This window comes from Salminus brasiliensis, chromosome 5 (assembly GCF_030463535.1).
Source record: "Salminus brasiliensis chromosome 5, fSalBra1.hap2, whole genome shotgun sequence".
Lineage (NCBI taxonomy): Eukaryota > Metazoa > Chordata > Actinopteri > Characiformes > Bryconidae > Salminus > Salminus brasiliensis.
In genome coordinates, this window is record NC_132882.1 from 13,714,773 (window position 1) to 13,734,193 (window position 19,421).

General features: G+C 38.2%; 1 protein-coding gene across 5 annotated transcripts; it reads left to right on the forward strand.

Annotated features, from left to right (window-relative positions):
- The first annotated feature begins 2,614 nt into the window (after nt 1-2,614).
- On the forward strand, nt 2,615-18,463 carry phf20l1 (PHD finger protein 20 like 1). 5 transcript variants are annotated; one of them, XM_072679479.1, is made up of 24 exons: nt 2,615-2,688; nt 3,731-3,864; nt 4,932-5,103; nt 5,351-5,446; nt 5,944-6,028; nt 6,109-6,197; nt 6,839-7,022; nt 7,816-7,941; nt 8,178-8,233; nt 8,364-8,592; nt 9,252-9,386; nt 10,646-10,837; nt 11,000-11,059; nt 11,253-11,543; nt 11,725-11,937; nt 12,199-12,255; nt 12,349-12,453; nt 12,840-12,983; nt 13,105-13,289; nt 14,882-14,981; nt 15,129-15,324; nt 15,645-15,894; nt 16,438-16,603; nt 16,830-18,463. In XM_072679479.1, the coding sequence occupies exons 2-24, from the start codon at nt 3,782-3,784 to the stop codon at nt 16,970-16,972; spliced, it is 3,357 nt and encodes a 1,118-aa protein (XP_072535580.1). In that variant the 5' UTR covers nt 2,615-2,688; nt 3,731-3,781; the 3' UTR covers nt 16,973-18,463. The 5 variants fall into 5 exon arrangements, with proteins under 5 accessions (XP_072535580.1, XP_072535583.1, XP_072535582.1 ...); XM_072679482.1 differs by having other exon boundaries at nt 12,352-12,453; XM_072679481.1 differs by having other exon boundaries at nt 6,842-7,022.
- The last annotated feature ends 958 nt before the right edge of the window (nt 18,464-19,421 follow it).

Here is a 19,421-nt window from a genome sequence, read left to right on the forward strand (position 1 = left end):
AGTACTCATAGAAATGAATAATTAATAGATTTGCTTGAGATGCATAAAATGCCATTTAGAACTTGAAAGGGCAAAATGTAAAAATCTATAAGGTACAACATTAAAAAATTGTGGTTTTTGAAACAGTGCAAGCTTTTTGCTTGATTTCTTTGTTAATTAATTTATTATTTATTTTATTTTAATAGAAATGTATGATATGGCCAGACAGGCTCTAGGTGGGCTGGCTTTGGGTAGCTGTTAGGTGCATTAATGGCTAAAATATCTGTTTCTTTTCACCACCTGTAGACAATTAGGTTTCTCTAGAGTTGTTTCTCCCATTCTGACTCTGTTTACACCTAAAGTTTGTTTTATGAAGAATCCTTGAACATTCTGTGCAATTTCCCTCTAAGTTAGGAGGCTGCACACACACACACACACTGCTCTATGCCACACCGCTGTGTTCCACAGCATGACTCAAACTACCTCATCAAGACTGCTGACACCTCTCCAGTTGTAGGCCTCATCACCAACAGCCTATCGAGAGGAGGTAAAATTTCTCACAGCGTGGTGCATGCATAACCACCTGTCCCTCAGTGTTGACAGAACGGCCAAAGAAAAGCATCTGATTGACGACTTCAGGAGAGCAGGTAGAGGACGCGCTATTCTACTTGTCATCAGAACTGATTGTAAAGTGTGAGCAACTTCAAATTCCTTCAAATTCACATTGCAGAGGACCATTCTGGGCCACAACAGTCAATCAAAATGTAAAACTGCACTGCCAATACGACTCAATAATCAAAACTAGACATCTGGGCACCTTACCATAACTTACAGAACCACAGTGTGGTCAGCTTATAACCAAACACTTGTCCACTGTGGAGCTATTAATACCACTTCCTCAAAACCTAGAGCAGGGGTCTCAAACTACCAACCCTGAGGCCATATTTGAACTAAAAGACAGCTTCATACGCCCCTCATGTCATGCCCCTCTTTACATTATGTTACATTTTGCAGCATGGGAACAGAGAATAATGCTTCCTCTGTAATCAGAAAGAAATGTGGTTAAAGCGTAAATGTGTATGGAACAAACCAGCATCAACAAGTAGCATGTTTACAGTCTTTCTTAGTTGATATATATTTTACCAATGATAGTTAATGTGTTTGAACACTTTAAGAAGGCAATTAGTGGTGTCATATAGTGCATAGTGACACCTGTAATCAGGTACAAAAAGCCTTCATAAACTGGCCAATAACCACCCAATTTATTTTTTAGAGCGTTTAGTGTGTGTATTGTGTGATTACATCTTATAAGAAATAGGACACATACAGGCCGTTAAAGCTTTGTGGCAAACACACTACCTGTGACGCCACTGTGCTGCCCCAAACGTGAATGAGTTTTAAATGAACTCCCCAGTCTTAAAATTTCACTGTGATGCCTGTTTTATAGTGATACTCCAAATAAATTGTTTTGATTATTTTTGGACAGTCAGTTTAGTTGTTTAATGTTTAGTTTCCTCTTTATACAGTTAGTGACTTTCATTGTGTTTACCTTGGCCTACATTAAACGTTTCTTCCTTTTCCATATATACATACAAAATAATGTGAGAAAATTATACATGGACTTTTAGTAGTCATTTAGAGCATACTGTATGCCTGACTGAATACAAATTACTATATATATATATATATATATATATATATATAATAACCATGTAATATTTAAATATTTAATAAATATTTAAATATATAATATATCTAAATATAATAATATTAAATTGTAAAACTGAATTTTTGATTAATTATGGTATAGTATTAAAAGGCACAGTGGCGCCACAGGTGGTATATGTGTGTGTGTGTACTATTGGTTCTCAGTTTATTACCTTAAGATTTAATGGTAATGCCTGTTTTATATTGATACTTATACTGATAAAGGGGAGTGTGTGTGTATGTGTATATATATATATATATATATATATATATATATATATATATATATATATATATATATATATATATAACTTAAATTTTTAGGTAGTGTGTGTGTCGCACAGCTCCAGTATTTCTAACTATTGGTTTATTTATTTATATTTTTGATGCCACTGTGCTGCTCCAACCGTTAATTAATTTTAAATAAATTAACCAGTCTTAAAGTTTTATTGTAATGCCTGTTTGTAACTCAAAAAGAAAAGTACTATCAAATACACTGACTTTTTTTTTAATTTTTGTACAGTTAATTTAGTTGTTTATTTTTTTCATTTCCTTTTTTTAATAGTTAGCTAGTGACTTTTATTGTGTTTACTTTGGCCTTTATCAAACTTCCCTTCTTTTTTCCATTCTTGCACACAAAATAATGTGACTGTTGTTGGCTGGAGGACATCCCTCAATAGGGAGTCAGTCATAGCCCCGCTGTCATTAAGTCGTTTTTTTTATATATATATATATATATTAATAATAAATCTGTAATGTGGGATCTCCGCAGAGGGACCGCTGTTGTGAAAGATCAAACACTACAGAGGGCGCGTAAGCGTGCGTGGGTTGTCACGTGACCTCTACGTGTGACGCGAACGCTGCGGTCGCGTCCCCCCCCCCCCCTCCCCCCTCCCCCCTCCCCCCTCCCCCCTCCCCTCCGTTAAAATAGCTCTGTACTGAAGAATGAACAGAAAGCATATTAGGAACTAAATAGCCAAAGCTCTCAATGAATTCACAAAGGTAAAGCACAGCGCGTTTTTTAAACAGTGTGTGTGTTGCAGTCCTAGTTGTACAGCTGACATTTACTGAAAGACAAAAGTATTCTGTCCTGTTTTTCGCCACATTACTTTTATTCCCCTCGTAAACGACTGGCTGGAGAAGCAGCAGTGGCCAAATCAGCTGGTACAGTTCTAGGTAGTGGAACTGGCTAGCTAGCTTTATGGAGTGTGGGTACGCTTTCATGATGTCGTTTTGTGCTTTTATTTGTTTTGAATGTTTAGAAACACGTGATTTTAAGTAACTGATGCGCGAAAGGCAGCAAATCGGGCTTGAGGCTGCAAAAAGTGAATGAACTCGCTAGCTAGTGTTAGTTAGCTTCTGGCTAACTGGCAAGTTCAATGGAAATATGGCTGGCTAGCCAAGGCTGACCAAATCTGGGTCAAATGATATTTTTCGCTTGTGTTCGCATATTAGAGAAGCACCTGCTGTGCTGTGTGGTCTTTTACAGTAGGTGCATATGACTAAAAAAGGCACTGTTGTGACTGTTGATGCTGCAGTGTGAGTAACGTTAGCCTGCTGCTACCAGACGAGCCTTAGCTAGCCGCTTGTGTCGAGCTCAGACGCTAGTTAGCTAGCTAACTTTCCTTTCCTTAAGTGCCTTAAAATGTAGAGTTTAAAGCAGCTGCTCGATGTAGCTACTTATTAACCCTTATCAAATAGGCCGACAGTAGCCAGCGTTATAGCTAGCTAGCTAAAATACTACGGTTTAGCCTCAAGGGTCGAGACTTGTTGCAAAGTTGACCATGTTCTTCGGACCCTCAGTCGAAGGCAGGCCAGTTTTGAGCTCTACCATCAGATAAAAGCTTTGCTGGACTTCGTATTGTTTTCTGGTAATGACATCTTGTATAACCAAACCACACTTGAGTACATGAATGTTTGTGTTTACTCTTAATCTGCTTATTTAAGGACTAAACTGAAGTAAACTGTCTGATTTGAGTGTTAAAAGGTGTTTGCATGTCGCTTCACTTTCCTCATAAATGTCATTTCATTTCATGGTCCACAGGCTGAGGCAACGTTTGTGTCTTGAGAAAGACCTGAACATATCTATTTGAAGATGAGCAAGAAACCTCCTAACCGACCTGGGATCACTTTTGAGGTTGGAGCAAGAGTGGAAGCTCAAGACTATCTACAAAAATGGTAGCTAGCTAACTTGTCTTTCAGATCACAGGTTTTCCTGAGCTTTATCTGTTTCTTGTGTTTGTAGAAGTGACCGATTGAGTCTGTGGGAGTTTGTTTTCAGTAAATCATTTTTTTTCCTGACATAGACCACTGAAGATATGCTGTCGGTTTGTAGGCAGTATCAGCCTTTTCTTAGTCTCCACTGTGTTTCTCTGTGGTAAAATGCATTATCCTGAATACATTTTCATTTAAATGCCACTGGGTCATAATCTGAGTGAGATAATGTATTGATTAACCCGGCTAACATTCCACACTTGTGCAAGAACACAGCGCTATACCAAATTGAATAATTGGGCGAGACCTCAATCACTGCATTTACCACCACTGTAGCACAATGTCACTTTTATGGATCTTCTGAATTGTCTTGAACTTAGGTTATCAGGACGTAGAAATATGAATATCGATACATGCATGCTTACTGACATAAGAATGTTAACCTCAACAAAATACCCCACAGAAACCGGCAAGCGTTGTTCAGTGTGGTACGATTTGAGTAGCTGTGGTAATAATTAAGTGATCAAGAGCTTGTTTGAAGCTTTTATCATTTGTATAATTTTGTCTATACTGTCAGCCTTGCCATTTAGCGAGAAATGTACACAGTAGGTATGGAAGTGACAAATTTTATCATCGTGATGCACTGTAAACATTTTTGAGCTTATTGTGAATATTGTCAGTGTTTAAAGAACACAGTTTAATACTGAGAGTGTAATTATTCCTGTTTAATTGAATGTAATGGGTAAGGGATACTTTTTGAATAGGAGTAGCATTTTGTCTGTATGTCAGAATATTGCATTAAATATTGTGAATGCTAAAATGGTTTTAAATATCATGATATAATGATTTTACTGTGTCACCCAGCTCTGGTACACAGTGCAGAACATTAAGATGATTTTATCACAGGGTAAACTGTTTATTTTTCATATACTGTTTGAGTATGACCCCTACAAATTGATGAACTTCAGGAACTTGTTTCCAATATAAGACCTTAGACTTAGATAGAGTTTTCTTTATATTTAACAACATAGGTATCCTTCACGTATTGAGAAGATCGACTATGAAGAAGGGAAGATGCTTGTCCATTTTGACCGTTGGAGCCATAGATATGATGAGTGGATTTTGTGGGACAGCAGCAGATTACGTCCTCTAGAGAGACCAGCACTCCGTAAAGAGGGACTTAAAGAAGAGGAAGAGGTGTCTGTATGTCTTTATACTTAAACTCTTTCACACAGTGTTACGTAAACATCTCGTAGCAGAGGTTAGTTTATATATAGACTTTGAACAATATGAAGTGCAAAGCATGTGTTTGGTTACATGCCTCACAAAGGATATTCTAGTGAAAACATTCACGTTCTATAGATGAGAAGGTTTGTTAATTTATCTCATTAACTATTTGTTAATGAGATTGTTAATTTAATTAATGTTTTCTTGCAAACATTTCTACCAGGAGAGACTCGGTGAGATGAGAGCATCTCGCCTGCGTGAGCTTCCTGGATGTACAGAGAGCACAGAGGACCAAACAGACTTGCCACAGCAGAGACAAGTACATACAAACATCAGCTGCCGATCTTCCCTGATCTGGCTCTATATTAACTGCTTGTCTCATCATTGTTTGGGTTTTTTCTCCATCAACTACAGAAAAAAAGCCATTTAGGTTTATCTAAGCTTCATCTGTTTCTCATGTTTGTTAAAGTAACCGATTGAGTCTGTGGGGGTTTGTTTTCAGTATCATATTTAATATATCATTATAATGTCTATTAAAGAGTCCTACATTGTGTTTTGAAATGTTAAATGTAATAGTATTAAGAATAATGTTAAAGGTTCATGAGTTTTTCATGGGTTTAACTTCTACAGTATGTAATTAATGGATCTGAGCTGTTATGCATTGATCTAAATGACTATGAATTTATATAATTAGAACTTTCTACTTTCATTGCATGTAATGGCTTGTATACATTTACAAGCTTATTTTGCTGTGAGATGCAGTATGATTGTTTATACTAATAAAAGAAAGATCTTGTATGTGTGCTTGAATTCTAGGAATTGAAGGACGGTGAGGAAGTTCTTGCCCGATGGACAGATTGTCGTTACTACCCTGCCAAGATTGAAAGCGTCAACAAAGAGGGCAAGTGTCTGTATCTTATAGGCAAGAGTAATATTTGTGGTTCTGTTTTTTTAACAAGAGAACATGTTCATCATTCACAGGAACCTACACAGTCCAGTTTTATGATGGGGTTGTTCGCTGTGTGAAAAGAATTCATATTAAGTCCATGCCAGAGGATGCCAAAGGACAAGTAAGTTCACTTGTGCTTCCAAGGCTTGCCTGTCCTACTCACGAGTGCACCAGGCACTTTCTTGTCTTATCATCTTAACGATAGCTAAATTGCAGATTTAATATATTGATTCATATTTGTATTTGTGTAAGTTGGATGCTTGCATAATAGTTCAAGCATCCAAGCATCCCACTCTTCTCTTTTTTAGAAGGTATAATAATTCAAGCCATTACTTTTTAAGTAATGAATTATGTGGGTTGATTACTCAGGAAACATAAACTAGACAGCTTAGAATTATTAGTGGCTTCTTTTCTTCACTGAGGGACACCATCTTACTCTGTATTCATATCTGTTGCATTTTCCTTATTTAAGGAATATGCCCTGTAAAACTACTTAACACAGGAAGTGTTTAAATGCTTACTCGACTTTTGAATTGTCATTTGCCGTTCATGTAACTTAAATTTACTTTTTCACTGAAGATAAGATAGTCCTTTATTAGTCCCGCAGTGGGGAAACTACACTCTTTTAGAAAGAGAGCATACCTCCTGCACAGCCCTGATATCTTTTGATAATATTTTGTGTATATTTAGGAGTTATATAAGCCTAGATCGTAGCTGTTCTTGCTGTTAGCCATGACCAGTGACCTGTTCTGTGTGCTGAAGCAGGATTGGATTGCCCTTGTGAAGGCAGCCACAGCTGCTGCCAAGAGTAAAGGAGGATGTAGGCCTCGCACAAGTGCCAACAGCAACAAAGACCGAGAGGATCGAACAGAACTCAGGTTTGATGAACTTGAAGAGGAAGACGAGGAAGAAGAGGAGGATAATGACGCAGATTCTGATAGACTTGGTACTTAACATGGTTTCATTGCTTAATCTCTACTGAATTAGATCTGTCTCATTTGAGTTAACATATTTGTGTGTAGTTCCCTTACCTAACATGCAGACATCTGCACTGTGTGTGTTTATCCAGTGGCATGCAAATGTTTGGGCAAAACCTTCAGTTTGCACTTATAGATGTAATCTAGTGTGGATTTTGTGGTAGGTTTTGAATTATCTTGCTATGGAAGCTAATAATTATTTCATCTTTAGCTTTGAAACAAAAGCCTGATCAGTTGTAGTGGTCTTTTTATAGTTTTATTTTTTTAACCAAACATACCTTTTGCTTATTTAACTGAAGTTGCGTTGCTGAATTTTGTGGTGAAGATGGTTTCTACGCATGACTCTTCCGTGAAGTTCTGAGTTATTCAGACTTCAACTTATGAAATGAAGCGTTCTTTTGCTTTGTGGGCATCAATTATTTTATTTATAATAAAAGAGCCCATCATTTAATTTGCAGAGTCTTTTCTAAAACTAAAAAATTTGCTTCACTTGGCCTTTCCTAGTAATGACTGAAATATAATACTCATGTAATAGTTCCCAGGAACTGTACATGTGCATACAGTATACTTTAATACACTGTACATGATAAGATATTGCCTATATCTGGTTTTGGGAATGTTACTTTTAAATGAATGTTATAATCCATTGGTGTCGAAGTCTTAGGGTTTGCAAAAAATGAGCAATTTCTTCCGATTGTAAAGGATTATGCCATCATAAGATCTCTCGCCCTAATCATGTGTCTGTCCCTTTGCCCTATTAAGCCTCTTCTGATGAGGAAGACTGTAAGCCGTCCCCCGATGAGCTTGAGATGGCTAAAACAAAAAGAAGAAGGAGCAGACAGGGCAGTTTCTGCAATGTGAAACGAGCTCGCCTCAGCAAAGTTGCAGGTAAGTTTCATCTTGTTAAAACAAAGGTTACACATTTATTTAGCTTAAATTGCTTTTACAATTAAGGCTGTAATTAATGGTTCTTAATGGGACTATGATATGATTATGACTATAAAACTATTGTTTAGTTTCTATATTATCCAGCAAAAGTACAGTTCAGATGGTTTGATGCCTCAAAATATTGTTTTTTTTTTTTGTTTTGTTTTTTTATATTAATGTTTCTGCTTCTGGTCTAGGATGTGTGAAAAGTGAGAGTGACTGCAAAGAAGAACTTACCATGTCTTCACAACAGGTGTGACTAGGCCTTTGTAACATGACTTTCAAGTTTCTTTTTAGATGTTTTTCCTTTTAACTGTCATAAAGAGGCAACATTTCAGCTATGCTTTGGATTTTTTATTTTTATTTTTTGCATCGTGTTACAGGCTTCCTCACAGAGAGATCCAGCAGCCGGTAACAGCCCAGGGGAGGAAGGAACACAATCTGTAGTTGGCCAGAGGCACCCTGTCCCCCTCTCCATCAACTCCCCAGGCACTTCTCGGTCCAGGAGACTAAAACACGATTCTGGAGAGTCAACCATCAGCAGCACAAGCACAGCAGCAGAACCCAGTCCATCACCCAGCTCCATTCACACCCTCCCAGATATGAACACAGGTTGGCTTGGTCTCATGTTTATTTTCTTCATGAGCAAGAACACCAAAAAAATTGTTACTCTTTAGGTTGTAAGCTGCTGGCGTCAAATGCAGGTAATTAATATTGGCCATAGAAATTGGGGACATATACAGTCTGTATATATATGTGTGTGTGTGTGTGTGTGTGTGTGTGTGTATATATTTGTATGGCTTGATCATTGTTCAGCATTAATATACAAGCAGGTATGGAGAAAGTGATGGTTGCTGAAAGCTCATCAAAGCTTGTTGTAGAATTCCATGTTTTATTTATTAAGTGTTTCAGCTCATGGGCCTTCATTAGGTTTGAGGAGAATAGTGAAATGAAATGTTCTTTGTGTATTTAAACAACAGTACAGTCATTATTCTCTTTAATACTGACGAAGGCTTGTGAGCCAGAATGTGTTTGTGTGGATTTCTCCAGTCAAGTGTTGCTGGTTTTGACCTTTTATATGTGAATTTATTTTCTATTCAAGCACTGCCTGTACAATCATCCACAGTGTCCCTATCCATTGTGCAGCCTGCTGAAGATCTATGGGTTTGTGCTGTTATGTGTGACACATAACAGCACAAACAAAAAAGTCTGTGATTCTACATAAGTGTGTGTGTGTGTGTGTGTGTGTGTGTGTGTGTGTAAAAATGTAGCCCCTTCGAGCTCGCCTCATAGACGGAGAAGATCTCAGCGCCTAGCAACGACCTCTGACCCAACCTGCCCTCCTTCGCCACATAACCGGGATTCCAATCACAACTCTCCCCAGACAGACAACACACAGAAAGCAGGTAGGAGAACCAGGAACATGGGCAAAAAACAGCATTAGAGTTCTCCTGCTGCTAAAGATATGCCAACATGTGCAGTTCAGTTCCAACCCTGATTTTATGGTTAGCTTTGGTAGTCACTTTACTTCTAAACATCTTGACTAGCTGAATGTGGTGATGTGTGCTTTTATGACATTCATGCAGAGATGTCACGATTGTCCATGAGTGTCATAAATTTGCTTGTTTTACTTGAGCTTCAAGTGGTGGCTCAAAGTGCAAGATTATTTATTGATAAGTAATAACTGAGTGCAATAGAAATGATTGTTAACTTGGTTATTAATTGCCAATAAATAACCTCATGTGCTTAAAGCCTTATAGTTCACACTTTGAGTCACCATTTAAGACCATGGTTTTCTGGACACACACTGACAAATACAGAATCTGCTTCTTAAAGTGAAAGAAGCATGTTGACTGACACGGTGGAGTAATGTTACAGGATTTTACACACACATATGGCTCAGGTTACACAGCATTATGCAGTGTGCCGAGCCCGGAATAGCAATGATGGAGATGGTATTCTCCCTTTTACAAGTCCGTGAGCATCACAGTGATTTTGAAACTGTTAGTTTAATGCAAAAACATGTTGCTTTAAACAGCATCAGTGCTGTCCCTGTTGCCAGTTGTTGTGTGCTGTGTCTTTTTGAATTGCTGTAGAACTGATGTGAATTCTGTTGGACCCCCTAGTTTGGCGTTTGGCTGGCTACCCCACCTACCATGGTTGTCTGGTGATGTCAGCTACAGATAACTCAGATGTTTATTGCCTTGCCTTCACAGTAAATAGGGAAGGTGCCAGTTATCTCTGAGCTCTGGGTTAGACAATAAAAATGACCTTGTTTGTATTGCTCTATGTTAAAGAGCAGAAATGAAACTGGGGTATAATCCTGTGTTTTGTGAGATGCTGGTTAAAGTTCTTTAATCACTTTGTCAGCTAGAGCAGGTAAATTGGTAAAAAAAAATCCTATTCATCAGAAATTAGTGGTTTTGTTTGAAAGTTACAGGAGTAAGATTAAGCAAATACATTTTAAATCCACATGACTTGACACTTCTCTTAAATAATTTCAGTCCTGGTTATTTTTACATATATTGTTGGCTAGCTGAATCATGTTTGATTAAGCCTACCTTTCCCCTACCACTGCTCTTTGTCAAGAAGAGATGTAGGGAAAACATGGGTAGGCTTGTTTCCTTTTCACAGAGCCTCAGTCCAGTTTTCTAATTTATTTCAGATTGTGACAGTAGCTGTATGGTGAAGACTGAACCTTCTGTAAACAAGCCAAGCACAGCAGCTCCTTCTATACATAACTCCCCCATTCCTCCCCCTGGAACTGCTCAGTCTCCATTCACTGAGAAGGAAAGGATGACTGACATGTTGCTAATTAACCATACAGCAGTGGCAGAGAAATCACCTATTGTAACAGGTATGGTCATGTTGGTAATACAGGACAGTAACAAGAACATCTGTTCACAGGTTAGATTAGTAAAATGGGCAAATACTGGATGAGTCACCTTAGACTTTTGAGACAAGTTGTGTTTTTTTTTTTTAATCTTTCTCTCCTGCTTTTCCATCTCTCTGTCTGTAGCCACAGGTCTAAAAACTGCTTCCAGGACCCCCAAAGCCAACAAACACACCAGGGAACCCAGTATGTACCTGTTCTGTTATTAATCAACACCTGTGATAGTGTTATGGTTTGAGCTTAACCATATATGTTTCTAAATGCAACATTTTGAGAAATGATGATTAATTATGAAGGAATTCATTACTTATTTGAAATATTCAAGTGAGATGAAAAAAACTGTGTTTAATGTTGTGGCACCTCACTGTTTCTTTGCCAGTCATAAACACCAAACGATCTGATGACCCCACATCTCCCAGTGAACCTCTGGTTGACCTGGACCACAATAAGTTCAAGTGTCAAATTCCCGGCTGTTCTAAAGCCTTCCGGAAAGCCAAGCTACTGGACTACCATCTGAAGTATTACCACAATACTGACAAGGAGCTGGAGAGTGAAGTGTGCTCACCTGAGAGAGGAGGTCGCACCAGGGCCACATCTGCTTCTGTTCCCAACAGCACTCTAGTAGAGATACCAGACAACAAGAGGCGCAGGACAGTCTCCACATCCTCCTGTATGTGCGATAATGATAAAACTATTAGCTTTTCCAGTTGGCCAGTTCCATTAATATATTGTATTAATCCCAAAAGCTGAATGATTTGGAAATGGTTATAAATTATTTGAATTGTAAGGGTTGACAGCACAGCTATGCTTAATTGCCCAGTTGGTTTAACAGTGCTATTATTCCTTTACAGCTCTGTCTCCGCAAGGCCATATGTTACAGCTGGACTGTGCTGGCTCCTGCTCAAAGCCTCCCAAATTCTGTAAAAAGAAGCGGTCTTCTGCGTCTGTCAGCTCAGACAGCACTGAAGTTTCACTGCCTTCTCTGACGAAAGAGAAGACATTTGAGAACTTCCACGATAAGATGCTCAAGAAGGTCATTGATAAGGACAAACACCTAGAAACAGGTATATGACTTAAAATATGTGATTATTTGAAAGCACTTCACTCATTTATCAGAAGTCTCTATTTGTGATCTTGTATGTAGCTTCACAGGCACTAAGCTTATGTTTACACATTACTTTAGTACCTGCTGGAATCTGTTACTCCAGTTTGCATTGCATTGTTGTGTATAACTGGCATACTTTGTTTATCAGTGAGTACCAGCTCAGGACTAAACCTAGGTTTATGTAACCATCTTTATTGATGCACAAGTATTTCCTTTTTAGGACTATGTATAAAGGCTGAGAGGAAATTCAAGATTGAAGATAAATGCCAGCTCATTGGTAATTAGTTGTTTTCCTATATATTTTAAATTAGCAAGCTTGTTGCTACATATCATGCTGACCTCCTGAAATGATCCCTTACTTTTCCTTTAGCAGGGAAAAAGAGGGATAAGGAACGCAGGGACAGAAAAGACAAGGACCCTTTCAAAATCAAGCAGAAGAAAAAGAAAAAGAAGAAGAAGAAATCCAAACAGCACTGTAAGAGATTTTTATTTAATACATGGGCAGTAAGCTCCCTTATAAGACTCAGTTAAACATCTTGTCAAAGAAAAAAAGAACATGCCACTTTAAGTTTAGCTTTGAGTTTTGAGCATTATAATTTTAGTGTAATTTCAGTGTGTGCTTATTTCTACAGTTTATCAGACATGTTTTGTCCAAAAAGACAGCATAAAAACAGATAAAACGTGACTGGGTCACCGTACAGGCAAAATTAGGACGCTGTAGTGAGGAACAGAGCCATATGTCATGTAAATAAAGGATAATAAGCTAGGTTTAAGCTTGTCTTGTCTAAAGGGACAAGGATTAGGAAGAAAAAAAGATCTCCATCAAAATAATGATGGTTTGCTACTCTTGTGCTCCCTCAGGTTACTCAGACATGGAAGAGGTCTCTGTGTCCTACTTGGAGAGGTCATCATTACTTCCTTATCGTTCTTCCACCAACTCCTTTACCAAACACTCAGCCTTCCAATACCCCCGTGCCATTCTATCAGTTGATCTCACTGGGGAGAGTGAGTATTCAGTTCCTTTAAAATAAATCAAGTCCTGAATGTGTATCCATAAAAATGCATGTTTGATGTATTGGACCATGGTCTTTAACATTTGCCTCAATGGCTTTGAACATCTCACCAGATTTATCAGACATAGACTTCTTGGAAGACTCTACCACAGAGTCCCTACTGTTCAGTGGGGATGAGTACAACCAGGATCTGGACTCTCTCACCATGGAGGACTTTCAGGATGAGGAAGATGAGTCAACTAACGAAATCGTCCGCTGCATCTGTGAGATGGATGAAGAAAATGGTTTCATGATTCAGGTTTGTTGAGCGTTAGAGACTCACATTGTGATCAAAGTGATTCATTTTAAGAAACCAGGAACATTTATGTCTTCTCAGTTCCATGACCCAGCCTGTTCATCTACTCTCTCCTTGTCAAACCGGTAATAATTAGTCATAAAACCGTGGCATTGAGACCAAACATCCTGTTTAGTCAAAAGTAATTGGACAGCAACTATTTGTTTGTTTTCTTTGTTTTGGTATTGTGCTCCAGCATTCTGAGATATGATACGTAAACATTTATAAAACATAGAAATTGAAATATAAGAAATATAGCATTTTTAGCACGTATCGATACAAAATGCAGTGCAGTTGATAAAAATCCATATTTTAGTGATGGTATCCCAGTATCACCGAAGTGTTCCACTCTTCATTAAATATGTAATCAAATATTTGTAATCTATTTCAGCTTGTTTATGTAGGCTTTGTGTTTTCCATCTCCTCTTGAATACACATAGTTCACATAGTGACTTTAGCAGCATGAGTTTTAAAGGGTTTGATTGATTAGATCCAAACAGTTAAGATGTTTATGTACACTTTATCCTAACTGCTGCTGCTGTCTGCAGTCATATCAGCTGTAGCAAGTTTCACTGATGTGTGCATTGAGAGACCACAACAGACTCCAGATGCAACACCACCTGTTGTGCATGAACTAATTAAACATCAATTCCCAGCTGCTACTATTTGATTACTTTTTAGTCCCCTAAAGTGACTTTTCTGTTAAGTTTTTCTCCAAGTTCGTACTGCCAATTAGCCCACCCATCACAACTGCGAGCCAACTAACAGTCAACTTGACTACAGAGTAATACGAAGAGAGTGTGCCATCAGCTCGCCCAAAGAGATCACAGCCAAGTTACCACTGATGGCAAAGCGGCAGGGCTCGGGATTCAAACCATCGATCCCCGGGCCTTAGTGGTAGCGCATTAGACCACTGATGCCTAAAAGGCCTTTTGTATAAAAAGGGGTGAAAGTCAAAGATTTATAGCCAGTTTCATTTTAAATTAAAAAGAATTGTTTACTAGAACAGTGAATGCTGTCCCAGTTTTTATTTTTAGACTGCAGTTACAGAATACCCTCACTTGTTAAGATTTAATAAAAATGAAATGCCACAGTTTAGTGGCCTTGCTTGGTTTGTGTAAGTTTGGTCATTCATTTGGTGAGTAGGGGGCGATCGTGGCACATGGAATTTCTGCAAATCACTCTAGAGCGATATCTAGTTCCATTTTTAATCTAATATACTTGATTCAACTAATCTAATCTGAAGAACCCTCTGAACAGTAAAGTGAGGTATGTTAAATTAGGTTGGGTTAAAAATGTGTAGTTCTCTTTTGAACCATTTTAAGTAGCTCAGTCTTGAGTTTGAGGTAATTAATGTTTTAAATCTTGTGGTGTTTAAAATAGCAGCTATACAATTTATATCTGAGCTGTATTTTAATGTTTTAATTATTTTACTTATTACTATTCAGACAGTATTTATTATTTTTCTCCTGGGTGAAATGTAGTGTTTGCATGTTGCTGCATCTGATGAGCTTTGCGATTGTGATTCTGTCTCTGCGGTTGTTTCTCTCCTGCAGTGTGAGGAATGTATGTGCTGGCAGCATAGTGTGTGTATGGGGCTGCTTGAGGACAGCATCCCTGAGCAATATATCTGTTACATCTGCAGAGACCCACCAGGTAATAAGCACACACTTAGCCTGGTCAGATCTGGTTACTAATAGGAATGCTTACATCTTAATGTAAATCAACATTTTAGCTTGGGGTAATTATGACAAAGTATCAATTACATTAAAACTAATGTTATTTCATTCATTTATGAACCAGGGCAGAGATGGGGTGCCAAATATCGCCATGATAAAGACTGGCTTTATAAAGGCCATATGTATGGCTTATCCTTCCTGGCAGAAAACTACTCCCATCAAAATGCCAAGAAGATTGTTTCTACCCATCAGTTACTGGCTGATGTTTACAGTGTTAAAAAAGTGCTTCACGGCCTTCAGCTCAAGATGGACATCTTACAGTAAGAGCAATTTTGTGTGTGTGTGTGTGTGTGTGTGTGTGTGTGTGTGTGTGTGTCAGAACAAAGTCTGACATAACTGGTAAAGAACAGATATACAAGTGATGAGATGTGGGCAATATATTGAGAAGTGGGCAATATATTGTTGTATATGGCTATATATGACTAGTGTATTGTCACCATCACACACAAACCTTGTATTTCCATTTTATTTCTCTTTTTGAATTTGTGTGAAGGTGATGGAATGTGATGGTATGTAATTTGTGTGTAATGCTTTGTCAAACATGAGATGCAGGCATTTTAAAATGCTTCTTTCTCTCAAGGAACAAACACAATCCCAGTTTGCATTTGTGGGCTAGTTCCTGGGTAAACTCGGATGAGGACCAGCCTATGGGCGGCGTTCCGGACTGCATCTTGTTTCAGGAGCACTTCAACCAGAACTCAAACCCTGAAACCTACATCACCAGCGAGCACAGCTACCAGAAGCCTTCTAGCACAGGCCACCAACACACACATGAGCAGGGGTCCCAGACTGCCCCTCAGACGCTGTTGTTTGTACCAAAGGAGGAGGAGGTAACTAGTTTCATTTTGTAGTCGAAATGTAATGGGATCCATTTGTACTTTTACAATAATATTGATTGTTCAGTCCATTGTTTAAGATAATGTCCATTTCTGAAAGTATTGTCCATATATTATTGTCTAGCTTGGGGATCTCAAACGTGCTGGCGGGAAGTGGACTGAGAGGCTCTAATCCGGCAGGCCAACTAAATGTTAAAACCATTTTCTTGTTCACTCTCTGCAAGAAAAACAATTAGAATTTATATTTCTATTTTAGCTCGAGGTTGTGGCCATGAACATGAGGTGAAAGTAGTAAAAAACTAGAATTAAAGACAGTGTTGGATTGTCCTTTTTTTATTTTTTATTATTGGACAGAATGTAATGTGTATACAGCATATAATGTGACGAGTTTGCCACCCCTGATCTAGATGTATTTATTTATGTACCCTAATAATGTTTTAAAATATGATTTTTGTATTACTTCCTTGCAGTGGTTGATGGTTCTGTTTTAAAAATCTTTCAATGTAAAAATGTCTGTCTGTGTATCTGTCTCTGTAGGTGAGTAGTGCTATTTCACTGTCCAGCTGTATGAGAGAGACCAGCTCAGGGCAGGTGGAGCAGGCTAGAAACTGTCTGCAATGGCAGATGAACCTGCTCACACACATAGAGGATGTTCAGAATAAGCTGGCTGGTCGGATGGACCTCATTGAGAAAGAGCTGGACGGTAGGTTTTACCGGGCTTTTCACCAATTACATTATTTGTAATAAAAGATGCCGTGTTTTTGTAGCAAAATATCTGAATGAAGCTTGTATACGTGAGACGTGTATAAACATCAACGTACCATTGAAAAATGGCAAAAATGAAGATGGAAGGTTTTTGTGGGACAGCGATGGGATATATCTTGAAAGCTGATGACCAATTAAGTTCCTGCTTTCTGTTCTGTGATCAGTGTTGGAGAGCTGGTTGGATTTCACTGGGGAGTTGGAGCCTCCCGATCCTCTGGCCAGGCTGCCTCAGCTCAAGTGCCGAATCAAACAGCTGCTGACAGACCTGGGGAAAGTGCAACAAATGAGCACACTGTGCTCTGTGTAAACTTGGTCATAGAAGCGAGGCAAACACGTAAGGGCTGTGTGTGCGTTTGTCAGGTGCTTCTAGACACGACAGTACGTACGTGCGGAACCTACATGCTGCCTACTGTTAAAAGAGACAATCTAGGGCATGTACCCGTCTCCACTGATCAGTAGCAGTAGTATAGAAAGAGAAAGAGCTGTGCTCTGTGAACTTCGAAAAACCATTGCACCTTAATAGTGCGTTCTGTTAAAGTTTCAACAAAGCATGAAGTAGATGACGTCTGTTTATTTGAACACAGTGAATCCACTTGCACTGTTAGCAGTCTAAACTATACATTAGCATTAGGAGATGATCTGTTTCTCATCCCTTGTTGTTAGAAATGCTTGGAATAATACAGTTAATTACACAGAACAGCACATAGGAAATGTGCTGTAAAAAATGTTTTTTAGGGTTTTTTTTTTCCCCAAAGTGAGAAAATATTTGTTCAGATAATCTAGAGATGTTGCGACTGGAATGCATTTCCACCTGTTCCCTCCATGACTTCCAAAAAGGCAAAAAAACAAAAGCTTTCAATTCTGATGTGTGTTCTAAGTATAATATATTTAGAAGTCATGTTAAAACCATCTATTTTATCAGTTAAAGACAGGCACGTCTATATCTGCATTCATTTATTGACCTCAATGTAGTAATGAAGAACTATTTTATTAAATGAATGATCATTTCAAAAAGCACCAGGTACGTAAATATATCTATTCTTTTAAAGCAGAATTTTGTGGTCAGATTATTTTTGTTTGAAGAAGGTCTAAGACCTGGCTTAATCGGTGTCCAGCCAACCAGTCCCTACAGGGATTAAATGTAAAATTAAAAATCAAAAACTTACAATGGGATGGTCTCCAGTACAATTACTCTAGTCCAGATACATGCTTAATTTTTGTTTTGCTGGTTTTAAATATCCTCTGGCAATCGGCACATCTTTCTGAGCAATGCCCAAACAGTTGTCAGATAGGGAGCATCTATGACTTTCATGTATGTTTGGGTAAGTCTGCAGCATGTTTTCCCTTTTCTGGTGACGTGCTGCAGGTCAGTCCTTTTGACAGTGAATTTGCCCAGGCAGCTGGTCCAGGATGGGTGATCTACACATCATTTTCTCTCATCTTTTGTCTCATTATTAAAATTTCTTTTGTCAATTTGTTATTTTGAGTGTCCCCAGTGCAACAAGCTAGTCCGAAGCAGGGTGTAAATGCATTTTTTCAAGCAGGTTAGTGCAGTTTGTTTAGGTGGGAAATATGTATATACTGTTTGTATGTACTGTAAAGAAGAGGAAAGAAAAATAACTAAGGTATAGTAGGACAATATATACTTGAAATGTCTGTTTCAACATTTCTATTAATCTGTATAAAGGTGTTTAGAACTGAAGTTGATTTTGATGAGATACCAGCTGTACATTAAAGAGTTTATTTAAAAACATGATGCAATTAACTTTATGTACTTCAATAAAAGATATTCTGACTAGTTTGGACTATCCATCATTTGTATATCTGACACAATAATTGAATTGAATAATTGAATCTGAATTAGAGGCTCCTAAAACATTATTCGGTCATCTTAACCTACTGACAGAAAACAAATTCCCTTATGAGTGTGTTAGCCACCATATCTATAAATAAAGGCTCTAGATGACAAGAAATTGCAGAAGTCATATATGCTCTTGCTTGTAGGACTACTTATAAAACTCATCAAGCACAGTTTGACTGCAAAAGACCAGGAGCAGATTCTATTGTTGTAGTGTACTGTGTACATTTTGAGATTCTGTGGACTGGATAAATTACAACAGAATCTTTTGGCCATAATGAGCCAAGGCTGTTTGTTCCAAAATATAGACTATACAGTGTGCACAGATGTGGAAAGGTTAAAATGTTGTGCTTAAATTATTAAAGAAATATTTTAATCAGGTTCTTGTTTAATTTAAATATGTATTTGTGTAGTGGTTTTCATAACAAGTGTTGTCACGCAGCAGCTTCACAGAGATCCTGGTCTGAGCCTTTTGAGCAAGCCAGTGGCAAAAAAAAAAAAAACCTCCCTCAAATTGAGAAAAAGAAACCTAGAAGGGAACCCATCCTTCTCTGGTCGTCAAGCCATAAATGATGAATATGGGAGTGTAATGTGAAAGTCTATGCAGGTAAACAGTCATTAGCAGGATAGCATAGCAGTGGTCAGAAGGGTAGTGGAGAGCCAGGTCTGACTGTACTGGGACAGAACAGTTAGAACAGGGCATCTCAGTACATGGGAAAGAGAGAGAGGAAACTGAAAGGAATGAAAAATAAAGGGGTTAAGAGGAGATAAATTGGGGGTGGGGGGTGTTTACAGTGGGACTAGGCAGACCCAGAAGATGTTCACAGTGTCGGATATTTTGCAGGCCAATGTAGATACGAATGATTAACTCACTACTTTTGGTGAATGAAACTTTTGC